General features: G+C 33.0%; 2 protein-coding genes across 7 annotated transcripts in view; one reads left to right on the forward strand and one right to left on the reverse strand.

Annotated features, from left to right (window-relative positions):
- Window positions 1–5: 5 nt before the first annotated feature.
- On the reverse strand, window positions 6–2109 carry LOC123868245. The gene is made up of 3 exons (XM_045910682.1): window positions 1467–2109; window positions 623–916; window positions 6–325 (listed from the first exon to the last, which is right to left on the reverse strand). The coding sequence occupies exons 1-3, from the start codon at window positions 1952–1954 to the stop codon at window positions 181–183; spliced, it is 927 nt and encodes a 308-aa protein (XP_045766638.1). The 5' UTR covers window positions 1955–2109; the 3' UTR covers window positions 6–180.
- A 1554-nt stretch (window positions 2110–3663) lies between these two features.
- LOC123868234 (F-actin-uncapping protein LRRC16A) overlaps window positions 3664–16625 on the forward strand; it is a 42761-nt gene continuing 29799 nt past the window's right edge. For all 6 annotated transcript variants that reach the window (XM_045910665.1, XM_045910667.1, XM_045910666.1 and 3 more), the window contains exons 1-4: window positions 3664–3911; window positions 4027–4124; window positions 5035–5085; window positions 6213–6321. In XM_045910665.1, coding sequence (XP_045766621.1) covers window positions 3851–3911; window positions 4027–4124; window positions 5035–5085; window positions 6213–6321 — 319 coding nt within the window. In that variant the 5' untranslated portion in view covers window positions 3664–3850. The remainder of the gene's footprint in view (window positions 3912–4026; window positions 4125–5034; window positions 5086–6212; window positions 6322–16625) is intronic.

Raw genomic sequence — 16625 nt, forward strand, 5'->3', positions numbered from 1 at the left:
GCTTATATAATCACAGTACAATCATTTATTTCTCTTTAACAAAGATTTGTATAAAATTTATAAACATTTTACATAGTCAATTGTAATAAGTATAGGATATGTCTTAGATTAATAATGGATTAAACATACCATAAGTGCATTGAAGATTTAAGGCACAAAGCATTTTTCTTTTCTGTATGTCTATAAAGGGGCAATGTAATCACTGCCAAGTGACACATAAGATATAAGATTGGTTGGTAGTGGCAATTTATTCCATAAATTTTCTGAAACTGTTTGCCTTATCACAAATCTGCAGATCTTTTGCAAGGAATCTAACTTTGCAAATCTGAAACAACAAAATTTTACAATTTAATATTATAGCTGAAGTAGTAATAGGCAAGGCACATAGTTTGAAAATATATAAATATTTAGCATGTAGTTTATAAATATTGGGGTTCCAATGCACTCTAAAGGGCAGCTAACCTAACCCCACCACCATGTGGATGGAAAAGATCAAACAAGTCTCAGGGAGCAGCTGCAACAGAGCTGCTACAGAAGTCCCTACAAGTGACCTATGTCTAACAGTGTACATCTGTCAGCTGATAATGACATATATGAATATTCCACAGAGGTTTCTTAATACCTGTTCAAGGGTCTGGCTAATTTTACGGGCATTTCAAACAATTTTGATTTAACGGCAACAGTAGCACAATGTTCAGATATTCTGTTTGCTGGCACATAAGTTTCATTATTCAAAGAAAACAGTCCATTGGCATGTCTAAGTCGCGCATGTAGGGTGCGTCCCACACAGCGGAAAGAAACACAAAGGATGTGCCTTGAGTCATATGAATCTCGCACCAAGAAAACATTGTCATGTTGTCCAGCAAGAAGCTTTTCTGCCTCACTTGAGGTTATTCCACCCCAGTACCACCCATGTCTGAAAACAAATACAATCAATTTAGAATTACATTTTGAAGAGAAGTAAGAAGTATTTCTAAAATAATTTTATCTGAATATATTAAAGGATGACCGACTGGCTGATCTATCAATGCACAGCTCAAACTAGTGGACATATCAGGCTGTTTGGCATGCAGATAGCTATATTGTGATGTAGAAGAATGAACAAAGCTAAGAAAGGATTTTTGAAAATTCAACCCCTAAGAGGTTTAAATAGGGGTTGGATAATTGTGTTCGCAACAAAGTCATGGGCATAAGCTAGTAACTATAAAATCACTTTATTCACAAACTTTTCAATAGATTGAGACAAAAATATAACAGTTCAAAGCTATTGACTTAAATTCTGTTTTAAGTCTGAATCAGTTGAATATCCATTCAACTGATTCTTAAGACAGAATGCTAGTGATATTTTTTTATAAATTATATACATATATTACAAATATGCGTCATGCTTTAATATCTTTGCTTGCAATATTATAAGCTATAGAATAGAATAAAAAGTTCAGTGTGGTTAATGTCTCTAAACTTACTTGGAAAGTTGACAGTATATAGCGCAACTCTCAACTGACGCGTGCTGGTGATGACCTCTGAGTACTGAGTGACCATCAGCATGCTGACACTTGATATTCGACTTCTCAAGTTCCAGATCCTTCTTTAAGTCATATTTAGTAACCATATGCTTCTCCGTCGAAGTTGAGGGTTCGTTTGTCTTACGATAATTACATAAATGCTCACCACCACTATTTTTATTTCCAAAATATCTCTGTAATGATTGAACACTGCCAGTAATGAAAAGTTTATTCTTCCAAAACCTAACGAACTTATTCGTATTGACAGGGGGCTTACGATCAGGCAAATAAACACGATTGACTATATCTGTGTTATTAAAGTCCCTTTTGCTGTCTACAGTTCGTTGAAAATGTTTACATTCCATCGGTTTCAACCATTTTCGAAGGCATCCAGTGGCAAGCCATTTGCGTCGGTTGCAGTGTGTGCATCTTTCGTAGTTTTTATTCATTTTTCAAACTGCTTGAATATTATATTGTAACTTGTAAAAGATAATTATTATAGAAGTGATCATAAAATGCACAAATGTTTTTATTTGCTAAATTCGTCACACAAAAAATTCGATCAACCACAAAGTCCACAAACACAAACCACCACCACAATCACCACAGACCACAGACCAATAACATATAGGATAATATCTTTTTTTTTCCCCTCTCTCGTCTGGCTTTACAAAGATTAACCAATGTCAAGTTTGTAGTTATTTGTAACAAGTTAGTTAAACTATACAAGTATGGACCCCGTCTGTGCTGGCGCTCGCCGACATATGTACGGCATCCCCTTAGAGCGCTTTCCAGTCAGTTTTAACAAAAAAAAAAAAAAAACACTCCAAAAAGGCAGAGCCCGCGCGCCAGCTAACACCAACACAGACGAAGTCCAGGATAACATCTGGATAATATGTATTGGTCTGTGGTGACAATCACACCACCATAAATAGAATATACTTTTCTTTTATATACTTACTTTTCACGGCTCTGGAATCTGGATTATGGATAGGGATAGGTAGCTAGTAATTTATGGTCTGCGCTCAAACGAAGAGCCATGGAGTATGTATTATAGAAGGCAGATGGGGTGGGATCCATAAATTTAGTATGTACTAGATGAACAATGACAGATTACCGGTGTTACAAAAAATGAAACGTAAATGTGTGCGTGAAATAGAGTTGTCTTGACTGTAGCATTGTATTATCGATAGTCTTACTGGCGAAATCATAGGACACTAATGAGTTAGTTTAACGACGTGAAGTAAACAGTATCTTATAATCTTAAAAAATCAAATGGTGTCAGGACATAGATTTTACGTTTTAATCGTAAAATTATTTAGTAAATGCAAAAAATCACCTCGACTTGGAAGAGGCCGAACTCTTACGGACCGATACTCACGTAAACAATGACTTATCGGCATCTTGTTTCGCTATCCCGCTTTCGCTCGTGGCAGTTGGTCTTATCTAACTACTCTCGCTCCCTCGCTTTGTCAGTCTTTGAGCGAAGCGAAAAATCGTAGGTCTATGGTGGGATCAAGATATGGTCATTTATTTTATACCAACTACGTTAGAAGGCTAGATAACTTTGATTGATTTTTGACTGATTTGATGACCCTTTGACGGGCATTGACATTGACGTATTAGAGTACTACTATAGTGCGATTCATCCGGTTTCATCGAATATCACCTATGGCGTTATGTTGGCTTCGATATCTGTCCAAGTCATTGGCACCATATTTGCATAAGAAGACGAAGATTTTGTTTATTTTCATTTGATTTTCCTGAATGAATGAAATGAAAATCAAATGAAAATATACAAAATCTGCGTCTTCTTATGCCAATATGGTGCCAATGACCATCCAACAGACAGGGGAGCCAACATAACGCCATAGGTACTATTCGATGAAACGCACTATACTACCTATATCTATTAAAAATCATTGGGCATTGATTTCTTTCTTCTTTGGAGGAGGCGGTTATATTGGTAGCCATATATTATGTGGAAATCATAGAACCCTTGTCTATGGGGAAAATTGTGTGTGGACTATCCTATATATTATTAGTCTGTGGTGTGGACTATATAATAATTGATTACATACTCTTTGGTGGACTATAATGGGCGTTGTTCATCTGTGATTGGTTATGTTATATACTCTTTGATTTGTGTAAAAAAAAGTTACGGCTGAGCTACCGACACAAGGAGATGTATTGTGGATTTTTTAGTCAATACCAATATTTCTTCAAATAATAAAGTGAAATGTGTATGTTTAGTTTTCGATATGGCTAAATAATTTTATCTCTTTTATATATTGTGCTCTGAGCATGGATGTAGTAGGCCATAAAAAAATATAATTTTCGTAGTAATGACATTAAAGAAAATCCTGAAAATGTCAACAAAATCCCAGATATCCACAGAATTAAATGGTATGTTTTCATTTTCAGCCACTTTACAATTTTCTGAATGATATATTTAGCACAAAATTATGAAATGTTTTGTAAATTACACAAAAATATTAAATATTATTTTATACATTTCTAGAGAGCATCAGCAATGTCCTAGGGAAAAATGTTAGAATTCTTTACAAATCACTTATTCGTATGGAATCGAGAGGAGATAAAGTTGATAATCGTGTCTTGGTAAGTAATTATTTGGTCACTTTGATAAGATATGTTTTTAGATAATTGTTCATTTTTCGTTAAGTAATTAATTACGTCCTAAGCGATAAATAGATCAGGTTACTAAAAATAATTGTTATTTTTATTTAATTTGTTACAACCTTATTTATTTAAAAAGAAACTGATTTTATACAATTTATTTTTCATATATATTTAAACTTATGAAGGAATGGTTAAATTAAATAAACAATACAAAAAGTAACTTAGTTTTTAGTTAGCTAGTACTAATGAGTACCAATTTCCAATGCTCATTGATAAGTTGTAACAACTGTGACTGATTAGATTCTGGACAATGAAATGAGTCACTTAGGTGTGTCTTGTGGTTTATTATGTATTTACTGTTTATGTTTGTCCCTGCACCCACACCCACAGCAACAACCCATTTGAGCTATTTTGAGATAATAGTGGCTCTTGCTTATTGTTATATGATCTTATGTATCCTTTATCAACAGCATATTGTATAGACATTATTATTATAGTATGTGTTTGTATTAATAATTCATATATTGCAGTAATGCATTGTAGTAATATTTGAAATACCACCTATTTCTGTGTGATTTATCTATACTATAATAATATATAATATTATAAAGAAGAAAGATTTCTTTCATTGTAATCAATAAACTCTTAAACTACTGAACTGATTTTAATAATTCTTTCACTATTGGAAAGTTAAGTTATCCAGAAGTAACACAGATTATATATTATGTGATTAAAAAAATCGTTTATTGTATTGATTTTCATAAATTACTTATTCTGTCTTTTGTAATTTCAATAATTAGTTTATAATTATGATATTAATTTCAATAAGATTTTCTAGTAATATTTCATCTTATAAACCTGAAAATGTCAAAATATTGTATTTTTGCAGGTTGTGACATCATTTAGAGTATTTATTACTACAACAAAAGTGCCAACAAGGGTAAGAAAAATATAATCATTTTCTTAAACACATAAAATTCAATAAATTCCTTATGGTATTACACTTTACAGGAAAGCTTACTGAAATTAAATTCCCTGTATCCTCTTTCATGGTTTGTCATACTATCCTAGTTAAAGATATAGTATTGATTAATAATATAATAATTAAAGTTAGACAAATAAACATGCTAATTAGAGTATTTAAACTTGATAATTTAAACTATTATAGCTGTTACTTCATGATTAATATGGGTAGCTAGAATGAAATTCTTTAAACCACTGTTAAAACTTTAAACATTCATTAAAATTGCGATATAAATGAATGTGTCTTGACTTTTCACCACTTCGAAAAAAAATTGCAAATTGAAAGTTTTTCCATTGTAGGTTTTCCATCAATATATTTTATTTAGAAACATATTGACCTTGTTTAGTTTTGAACAAATAAAACAAACTCAAAGAAACAATGTGATTATGCAATCAGTGCAAGACATGTTTATGTTTGGTTAGCAGTTATTGGAAAAGGGTCACTAAACTTGCATTTGTCTGGAAAAAGGTTTTTGCAATGTCTTTTGGAATATTTCGACTTCACTAAGCTCTCTTTTTTTGGTTAGTTAACTAAAAAAAAGATTGATTAAGAACATAAAAAGCAATAGTTATGAGTGCGCCACCAAGCAATTTTAACACACTTTTGTAATCGAGGCGGCTATTTGACCAGCCGTTCATTAAACCGCCCTTGCCTTGCGTGCAGAATGCTTATTATTCAAAAAAATTGATCTATTTTCATACAAAATTTTGCATGTAGCATGGGATTACATGGGAGTTAGGGCAGAGATTTCTTTAAGTATTTCTATAAAACGTACCTCGTAAACGGCGATCGTCAGTTATTTTCTTTTAAATCTAGTAAAGGAAAAAAGATCTCCATCATCGTCATAAATCGATAGAAGGCCAATGCTGGACATAGGTCTCCTGTAGATACCTCTACACGCCACATTCTTGTATGGGATAATAGACTCTAAAAATAATTTAATCAAAAATCGCTCTCGCATCTCCCGATCCGAGAGTTCTGTATGTTCAATACTTTCCTGACCCATTTCTAATAATAATAATAATATGTCACTTTTGTTGTAGATCGACAATGGATTTCACTTGATGGAGATAGAGGCTCTCGAGAGTAAGAAGGCGAATCATTTGTCAATAACTCTCATTCATGAGCACAAGCCAGTGTCTATACTTATAGGTGAGTTATTCATTTGACTACAGGTCGATTTACTTTGTTTGCTAAGTTAAACTACTGGTTATTTTTATATAATAACTCTGGCTTCTGTGTCATGGCCAGTAACTCTTTTGCAAGTTTTGTTTACGTTGTTATTTAGATCGCGATCCTGGATAGTTTAGACGCACAACCCAAAAACGCAAAATGCCAAAGTTAAAATTGTCGCTTTTTGTTTTAACGAAATCGCTGACACAAAAAATACGAAACAAAAATAACGCCAATAACGCACAATACCAAACTCAAAATTTCGTAGTTTAAGTTAAGTGTTTTTAAATACTAAGACTTCTTAAATGTTAAGGGTGTCTTTTTTAAGAACATCACAATATATCAGTCAAAATTTATAATTATCATAATATATATTTAATCAAGTAATTATTATCTATGCGTTTTTAACCCCCGACCCAAAAAGAGGGGTGTTATAAGTTTGACGTGTGTATCTGTCTGTGGCATCGTAGCGCCTAAACGAATGAACCGATTTTAATTTAGTTTTTTTTGTTTGAAAAGTGGCTCTATCGAGAGTGTTCTTAGCTATAATCTAAAAAAATTGGTTCAGCCATTTAAGAGTTATCAGCTCTTTTCTAGTTTTCTTGTAGAAAAGAAGGTTAGATAACCGTTAGGTTCATAATATTATGTCAATAGACAAATGTCAAGCTGTCAAGATGGACGTTGCCTAAATACATAATTATTTATTTGAAAATGATGTTTTGGAAAACTCAAATACTTTGGATCGTCGGGGGTGTTATAAATTTTTAATTTATACTTGTGTTCAGTGTAGTTCAGTGTTGATAGATCTTGGTATTTTCTAAATATATACAGATTCAAATAGATAATATCATTATACTAAGGTTATTATGATTCAAATATCACGATTTGAATTCTGGTAGTGTAGCATACATACGCCTTAAAGGACTTAATAAGACGTGTACACGGTGCATCTGACTGCCTTGAGGTACTTGCGCGAGTTACATATGTATACTATGTGTCAGCACATCACACATATGTACCTACTTGGTTATTGTCAACAGTAGGTATATAACTTTTGGTATTTGGTAGATAAAACTTATGTTTGAAGCATAATTTTATATTTAAACACTAAAGAATTAAGATAGTAACTTGGATTGTTTCAAGGATCTTTAATTTCGCGATTTTACTGATACTATATTGCGTTATTTTATCAACAGATAGGTATAATTCCATATCGTTCTAATCAATACCTACTAATACCTACTAATTTTATGTTATTAATTTGGTTTGAAAACTTACAAAATTTAGGTGAAATAGAATACCCTACATGCATAAAAAATTTTACCAAATGATTTTAAGATTAAAAGATTTTACCAAAATTAATTTGTAACAATTATAAGGTGCTCGCAGAAATGAACTTCGATCTATTTATTTTGCAATTTCTAGATGCAATATAGTTGCACAGTTGCCTGAATTAAAGAAGAAACTATTTTTATTGCACGATTGACAGTGCTACAATTTACGGGCCGTAAGCAAATAGCCGATTTACGGGCCACTTGGTACTTGACATGCCGTGAAATTGATGTTTGAACAGAAGTTTTACGACATTACATAAATTAGGTTGCTATGCTAAGTGTGAAACGAAAGAAAATCCAATGTGCAAGAATCGAAATCAAAAGCGCGGAACGAATGCTCAATTAGGCCTCTTTCAAACGAGATTTAACATATGTAAGCTTGGCCCATATTAATTATCTATAAACGTGTAGAAGTTACTGATTAGATAGTTGGCGCCACTCAAATCATAACAAATCATAACATCATATTAGAAGGCGTCATTGATTGGCTGAAGTTGTTCAACATCTGATCGATAAACGTACTGTATATAAAATTCTTATAGTTTCTAGTTGATGAATTGTAGCATAATAAAGGATAATATATGTAATCAATATATAAGATGAAAACATCTTTATTACTTAGATGATTTGTTAAACGAGCTTGATGATTTGTATATTAGTCACTAAGTTTATTCATTGTACAATTTGGATTGGCCGATAACGATAAGATAAAAAGGGGAGTGGCTAATAAACGTGGAGAGGTTACCTGTAAGAGTGGTTTTAAAACGACGACATTCGAAAATATACTAACGTAAGAGGAACAACATTTATTTGACACAAATGTAAAAGTTAATAAATTTAAATATGAAATAAAAGTGTAATAATTTATCATAAAGATTGTGTTTGTGATTTCGTCAGACCTTACCCAAAAGGTCAGAAGAGGGACATCAAGAAAATATAATATTTTCTTGTCACGCTCACGACTCAGAGAAACAAGTGGAAATATACAGAGGAACGAGAAAGAAGTGGAGGTCTAGTAGAGCACAGACATTTTGGAGCACAAGGCCAATATTTGGGCCTCAATATATCAAAGTACCTAGTCATGGCATCAAAGGATTTCTGGATAAACGGGTAGGATCTTTCCATGATTTTATTTTTATTGATACCTATTAATGGTAATTTTTTTTTTATTTGTGTGGGTTTTCGTTTTGTTTGTTCTACATTTAGTTATCATTTTGTTAAAAAGCTTTGCTCCGAGTTGGAATGGAAATTATATAACGTTATGATACCTAGAATTACCCACATTTTTATAATTCATCTTGTATATTGGTTATACAAATGCGATCGACCTTCAAATTGTGGTTTAAATAACGTTGAGGTATTTAGAAGGCTTATTTTACAATGAAAAATGAAAAATGTTTATTTACAAAATACAGTCTTGTACAATTTTCCTGTGTCTGGTGGTACCCGCACTAGGTTATCCTGTATCGTGGGTACAATGGAATAGATAGTGAACATAGTGTTAAACAATATAAAAAGTGTGGTTTACTTAATGATGGGCGTTATTGTTACTTTTAAATAGTTTTCAGGATGTATCTACTATGTCCTGCCGGGGTTTTTATTTCTCATTAAATGATTTCACAGGTGAATATCTCACGGAACGTGGTATTTCAATCTTCACACTTGTAATCGTGTGCCGAATTAGTTTGGTTAAGAGTTACGATAGGGATTTATTTTCACATAGTGGTTTTGTTTTACGGAAGGTGAATTTCTGGATTTAGGTTCAATCGTTTGCTGCATTCATTGTATAGATAGATGTTTTCCTTTTTCTAGCACACAGTGACGCGATATTATCACACAGCACTCATTGGGCATCTTGAATGTTGTTTTGTGAAATTATTATTTTTTGTAAACCGCTTTGGGATAAGGTAGAAAAAGTTACATGAAATAGCTTTTCGTTTTACGCCTGCCAGTGAAATAATCCGTCTCTACTTGTAATGGTTACTAAATGATTGGGGATATAAAATGTTAATTGATAAAAATGAAGGTGATCCGTTGTAATAAAGTAATAGTGACCAGGGTTAATAAATTGAGCATTTTGAGAAATATAAATCCTAAAATGGGTGTAAAAGTAGATTTATCTTATCTGGTTATTCTTTAACTAAATTTAAAATTATGGTAGGTAGGTAGTCAGATAGTTTTAAATACGGGGTGCATAAATAAGTGTTTTTTTTTTACAAAAGTGAGGAGAAATGTTTTCATTTATCTATTTTTACCACTTGAAACGCGTAATGTTTGAGTTTCAAACATAACTTTGTTGACAACAGCTCACCATGAACAACCCATGGCCGGCCCACTACTGAGCAACAAGTGTCTCCTCACAGAATGAGAAGGGTTTAGGCCGTAGTCTACCACGCTAGATAACAGCTAATTTACTTTTAATACTGACACAATAATTTGAGTACTACGAGTAGTAGGTAGGTATAGTATATGAGCAGCGGGGTTTTTTTTTTACCTGTATTCACGCAATTAACTGTGTACTGCCGCATTTAAATGCAATATGATTTTGTTTTTATTGGATTAACATCGCTTGGCGGGTTAAATTCCTGGCAAATGTTCTATTAAAATTAGAGTAAGTTTTTTTTTAATGGTAATATACCTACAGTACTGCCCTTAGGGCAGGGCGCGATAATAAGTACCTACTACCAAAATACTATTTTCTTTGTTGTACGAAAGAAATTTTAGGCAAATATCTTTGCACTACGCTCGCGTTTGTGGCATGACATTATCCCAGAAATATATTTAAAAAAAAAATTCACGCTCGCTTGACTCGCTTCGCGATAGTTCAGTTTCGATATGCATTTAGTTAACAAAACTCTCAGGAAACCACGTTTGTTGTGCTCTCGAAATTGATCAGTCTGTTTGATAAAATCGAAATGCGGTGCCTTATAAATTTCGCTTAGGAGCGCCGGTAGTATCTCATGATAATAATATGAATATTGATCATAATTATTTTTTTTAGGCTGATTAAGCATTGAAGGTTTTTCGGCTGGTCTGGCATTTCGCCTGATTTTATGTTTTTGCTTATTTAGCGCGTTCAGGAAAGCTTTGACAACGTTTTATAACATGAGTATATATATTTTTTTGTTTTAGTTACCCAAACAGAAAAAAAAAAAGCATTAAAGATGTGGGACCGAGGGATAAATCTAGTGTGATTTTTGGTTGGATTATGAAGTTGTAGTCAGGGTATTTAAAATAGAAAGATTTCAATTGTAGGAAATGATGTAAAACATGTTGAGGATAAGTTGTGTAATAAAGTCGATAATTCACTTGTTAGATGTCACGCGATCTATTGCGAGGAGGAATCTTTTTCTTGTCTTTTTTTTTATAAATACGGTGTTCTGACGGGTTTTTATTTACGTCTCGGATTATTGAATACTTTCGGTGTTTGATTGGACGGTTAGAGGTTGCAAAAGCAATCGCCCTCTAATTAAATTGTTTATTTAGGCATTAGTTCAATTTGGATTAAATCTCGCGAAAAGCCACGGTGGCTGTCTCTCGCGCGTCTTGGAAAGACATTCCTAATGCCTGTTTTTCTGAGGGAGGAATGCATTATCAAGTGAGATGAGCTGCAATGTTTGCGGCTGATTATTTTGGAGGCACAGTGGTTTAAACTGGTTGGTTTGAAAATTTGCAATCGTGGCAAGTGGAGTAAAGTTTGACTAAACTATTTAATGAACTAAGTATATAATGGATTTGGTGAATGGTTATATTATATAACATTTTGATAAATGGATGAATTTGAAGAGTGTATGTATGTGGTTGATGCACATTTGTTTCATATTTTTACTTAAGTTATAAAGTATTACATTTGGTGAGTAGTTATTTATATTTGGTAGGGTAGGTTTGATTAACAGGTAGTTATCTTGATTAATAAATGAGTTATCATTTTATAAATGCGTACTTTAATGTTTGATGAACTGGTATACTTGATAAATGTGCATATTTTCATACTTCAAAGACAAGTTGTACCTATTAGTTTCTTCAAGCTTTTAGTTGCTGATAATTATATTAACATTCTTTAGAGCGCATGTCCTATGGACGAAATCGTTTATACATACTTTCACTGTTTGAAATGTTACAATCATAAAGATAGTTATGACTAGAGGGGGTCATAGCTTGTTGCCGCTCTTGTACATCCATATGTCAACAAGGTATTGTTATCTCAGTATATTTCAGGGAACCTCCGTTCGGGTGAAAGCGATAGCTGTTGGATAAATGCTTGTTGGGTTATCAGAAGACCGTGTAGTCTTCGATGAGGTTACTTGTAAATATTATAGCGAAATAGTAAGTTTAAAAATAGAATGAGGCTAAACTAAAAAAATGAGACAAAGATAAAAATAATAACTTAAAGCATTGAAACAGCATAAAGTGAAATAGTAACTTACAAACTATACATACATATTTACGAATTATGTAGATAGATATAGTATTACTGGATTACGTATATCAAATAAGAATACTGTCAGCTCATGTTTTGTTTTCGGCGTGGTAATTTTACGCTTAAAACTCATAAGAGATATCATGAGGTTCGCTTTCTGTAAAAGTTATTAGCTTTAACAGTTAATTGATTTATTACATTATTTATTTATTATACACTCAACAAGTAAAAGTATTTTGTTTTGACAAAATCCAAAAAAGTACCTATTGGATTAATAAAGCAAGGTACGAAGCATTGGCTGGATTTTACAACATTTAAAGTTTCCTGTTCATTTTTATCATTGAGTTAATTTGAGGCGGAAGGATCCTCTTGAAAATTTTTAAGATTAAGTTATTAGTAAGAAAGTATATTTTGCTTAGGTTAGTTTAAAATGTACAGCCGGTAATTAAAAAAAATATATATATACATTTAATTTTACATAATAGGTGAAGCTGGTTGATGCACCAAAAATCGAATTATCATAGGAATTTAATTAAGCTAACATTTTTATTTATTATCAACTTCAAATATACAGTAGCAAACTGATTAGTTGGAATGCATGCAGTGATTGGAATATTTAAGTTCCGATAGAAGAATCTATATCGTGGCTTGTTCCTTTATGGACAAGAATATTTTTTTTTTGACTCGTGGGACCACTTACACAAAATATCAACGTTCGGTTTGGAGGTCTTCCATGGCTATTCCTACAGTTCCATGACGTATTGAAGAGGTTAACACTTTGTCGCTCATCACATCAACCAGCACGGCATTTGGGTATGATGGATGGATGTAGATAGGTACACATTTGATGGGGGGGGGTTTAGTGGTTTGTATCAATAGGAACCAGGGGTTGAATGAGGAAGGCTGAGGACAGTACGTGTGGTGCTTACTAGGGAAGGTTTATGTTCAACAGTGACCTTATGATGATGACGATGTAGATGACGATGATGATGATGATGGACGTACGAGGATGAATCTTTTACGAAACGAATAAAGGGAAATCGAACAGATGCGGGTCATTACGATTAACATATAAAATAATGTATAAGGTACCTACTTTCTTCTAATCTTTATGATCGATCAGCTTGTGATAGAGATCTTGATGTCGTAGAGAATAGAGATGTATCGAACGGAATATTTATTTCATTTTTTTTCCTGCTATTATGTTGATATCGCTTTTCTCTATGAAAAGGAATTAATGATAAACTAATAGGTATCATTCGGCGGCGAGTCGCGACTGTGTCGTTCCCAGGGTCGAATTTGGTAGTTCTGCTTATGTTACTCGAAACGACAAAGTACGCCATATGGTGCATATTATGGCTAAAATAAAATATATAAGTATCATGTGAAATTATAAATCAAAGATTCTTTTTGCATGTAGATATTATATGGTTAAGAGGCACAAGTGACGCAACTACTGTACCCTGGCGTTTGTTTAACATTGTCCATTAGTACTTCAGAATGTCGATTTTGCTAGAAAAAAAACAATAGGTAATTGTAAGAAATATGGGAAGCGTAATCTGCATTAAAAGAAAAAGTTTGAATTGGAAGCAACCAGGCATAGGATTTTCATACATCCGTAATCACGTTCCTTTCAACTCTCTATCTATCACGGTTCACGATACGCCGTTCGCGGTTCGGGCCGTGACGCACGTGCAGACGGACAGACGGACGGAGAGCAGAGGTTTAGAAAATAGGGTCTCGTAGGCACCCTTCGAGGGGTACGGAACTGGAGAAAACTAAATTATAATAATGATAATAGGTTTTCTAGGTTACCAAGTAAAATTACTTCTCTTAGGTCGGATTGTATTATGATGGATGCTTATGAAACAAAATTAAATGAACGGTCTACTCAAAGTGTTTTATGTTTGCAGGATCCAAGGATGTTGGAAATGAACAAATGAGGGAAAGGAAGACCCAAAACTAGGTATGGGTCAGGGACACAAAGTCCCAAGGAAGGAAAGGATGGAAAAGCCCCGAGGTTACGGGCTATGGACAAAAAGTCCTATAGGAGGAAGGAGGTGGACCCTAGGATAAGGGTCATTAAAAATTTGGATCTGGAGGGAAAGGACCCTAGGATAGGGGTCATTAAAAATTTGGATCTGGAGGGAAATAAGGACAATCATATATGTATCCCGGTAGAAGAGAGACGCGCCAAGGCTCGGAATCCGCGATTTTCCAATAAGAAGGGAAGAAGAAAATATGTGCGTAAAACTATTGCGTTGAAAGTGTATGAAAATGTTTTGTGATTTAAATCGAGAACTGGCGGCGATTAACTTTAAGTTTAGAGAGTTTATTTTATCAAAAGGACAAGAAGTTCACTTACACATATTCATATTAAGAATCGCTCCCGATTCTAAATATAAATATAGAAGAAAACATAATCTTTAAAGGTATGGTGACTATACAATAATATAAAAAGTCAAAAAACGTTATATTCGTTAACAAACTATACCTACATCTAGCTAAGATATCTATGGTGTTTGACACTATTTGATTAAACTTTAAACTTTGTAAAAGATTTTTCCTCCAGTATGAGTTTCGGCAAGTACATTATGTAGTAGAGCTAGGTAGTTTACATACCATAATTAGTCCTAGCTTTATGTAATTGTAGCATAATAGGTATGTTCGTTTTGTGTACCATATTTATGAGATTTAGCTTTAAAGTGATGCGTGTATGTACGGACTTTAATAGTATTTTCCTAACAAATAGACATATTTTGAATTTGTATAATTGACTTATATAATATAGTTCATCAGTTTTCTTATATAATTCTTTAGTGGGAAGGAGAGTCTAGTTGGAACAGAACTTTTAACAATTTATTTTGAGATACTTGAAACCCTTTAAAGTAGTTTTTAGTAATTAGTTTTACATGCTCATCCCCAAATCTCTATTGAGTGTTCCTGTAAAATATTGGCTTGTGAGTTATAATTGATACTTCGGACTTTATGCATGTACCTACCTTCTTTGATTAAATGGAGGCCTCCTTTAGTTGCTACTGGTCTCGCAATTTTTGATATCTTTATGATTTTTGAAAAATTATTTATAAATTTAGAGTGTCTGCATCTTTTTATTTTAATATTAGCGGAAGAGAACAGAAAAATGAATTTTAGATTAAAGGCTAAATTTGAGTGCTACTGTAGACTGGCAGGTAAAGTTGCGAGGGTAAATAGTTTGGAATTGAATTGAGTTTATCTGCTATTTTCTAATTATATCGGATGGAAAGGGTTGCTGCGAGTGCTCTAAAATTAAGTTGCAATCATAATCAATACCAATGTATCAATAAAACTGTATATTCCTTCTAGTTAAGGTTAGCAAGAATATTAATTTAATTAATTACTATCTTAATTTTTTTTGTTTTGTTGAACTAAGTCTTTGTCATTTTGGTTGTGAAGTTTACATGTTACTTAAGTTTTAATTTTTTTTTTAAAAAGCGATGAGACTCGCTTAAAACAGGATGGCCGAGCTGTAAGCTTGGCCCATATTAATTATCTATAAACGTGTAGAAGTTACTGATTAGATAGTTGGCGCCACTCAAATCATAACAAATCATAACATCATATTAGAAGGCGTCATTGATTGGCTGAAGTTGTTCAACATCTGATCGATAAACGTACTGTATATAAAATTCTTATAGTTTCTAGTTGATGAATTGTAGCATAATAAAGGATAATATATGTAATCAATATATAAGATGAAAACATCTTTATTACTTAGATGATTTGTTAAACGAGCTTGATGATTTGTATATTAGTCACTAAGTTTATTCATTGTACAATTTGGATTGGCCGATAACGATAAGATAAAAAGGGGAGTGGCTAATAAACGTGGAGAGGTTACCTGTAAGAGTGGTTTTAAAACGACGACATTCGAAAATATACTAACGTAAGAGGAACAACATTTATTTGACACAAATGTAAAAGTTAATAAATTTAAATATGAAATAAAAGTGTAATAATTTATCATAAAGATTGTGTTTGTGATTTCGTCAGACCTTACCCAAAACATAGCATCGCTTTTTAACCCCCAACTCAAAAAGAGGGGTGTTATAAGTTTGACGTGTGTACCTGTGTATCTGTCTGTGGCATCGTAGCTCCTAAACTAAAGAACCGATTTTTTTTTAATTTTTTTTTTGTTTGAAAGGTGGCTTGATCGAGAGTGTTCTTAGTTCTTCTAAATTAGCAGATGTAAATCTATTGTTATCCTTTTCCCCTTTATTTCTGTCATGTACACCGCTGCTGCAGGTTTCAGATGCTGTAGAAACTATAGTCGTGGTTCGCATAAGTTTAATAACAAGCCTCAATAGCTCAACGGTTATAGAAGCGGACTGAAATCCGAAAGGTCGGCGGTTCAAACCCCTCCCGTTGCACTGTTGTCGTACCCACTTCTATCGCTTAACGCTTAGTTGGAGGCGAAAGGAGAATGTTAGTGACGATTAAAATGACTAATATTCTTTAAAAAAACATTAGTTTATTTTACTTATAATATC

Source organism: Maniola jurtina, chromosome 9, assembly GCF_905333055.1.
Source record: "Maniola jurtina chromosome 9, ilManJurt1.1, whole genome shotgun sequence".
Lineage (NCBI taxonomy): Eukaryota > Metazoa > Arthropoda > Insecta > Lepidoptera > Nymphalidae > Maniola > Maniola jurtina.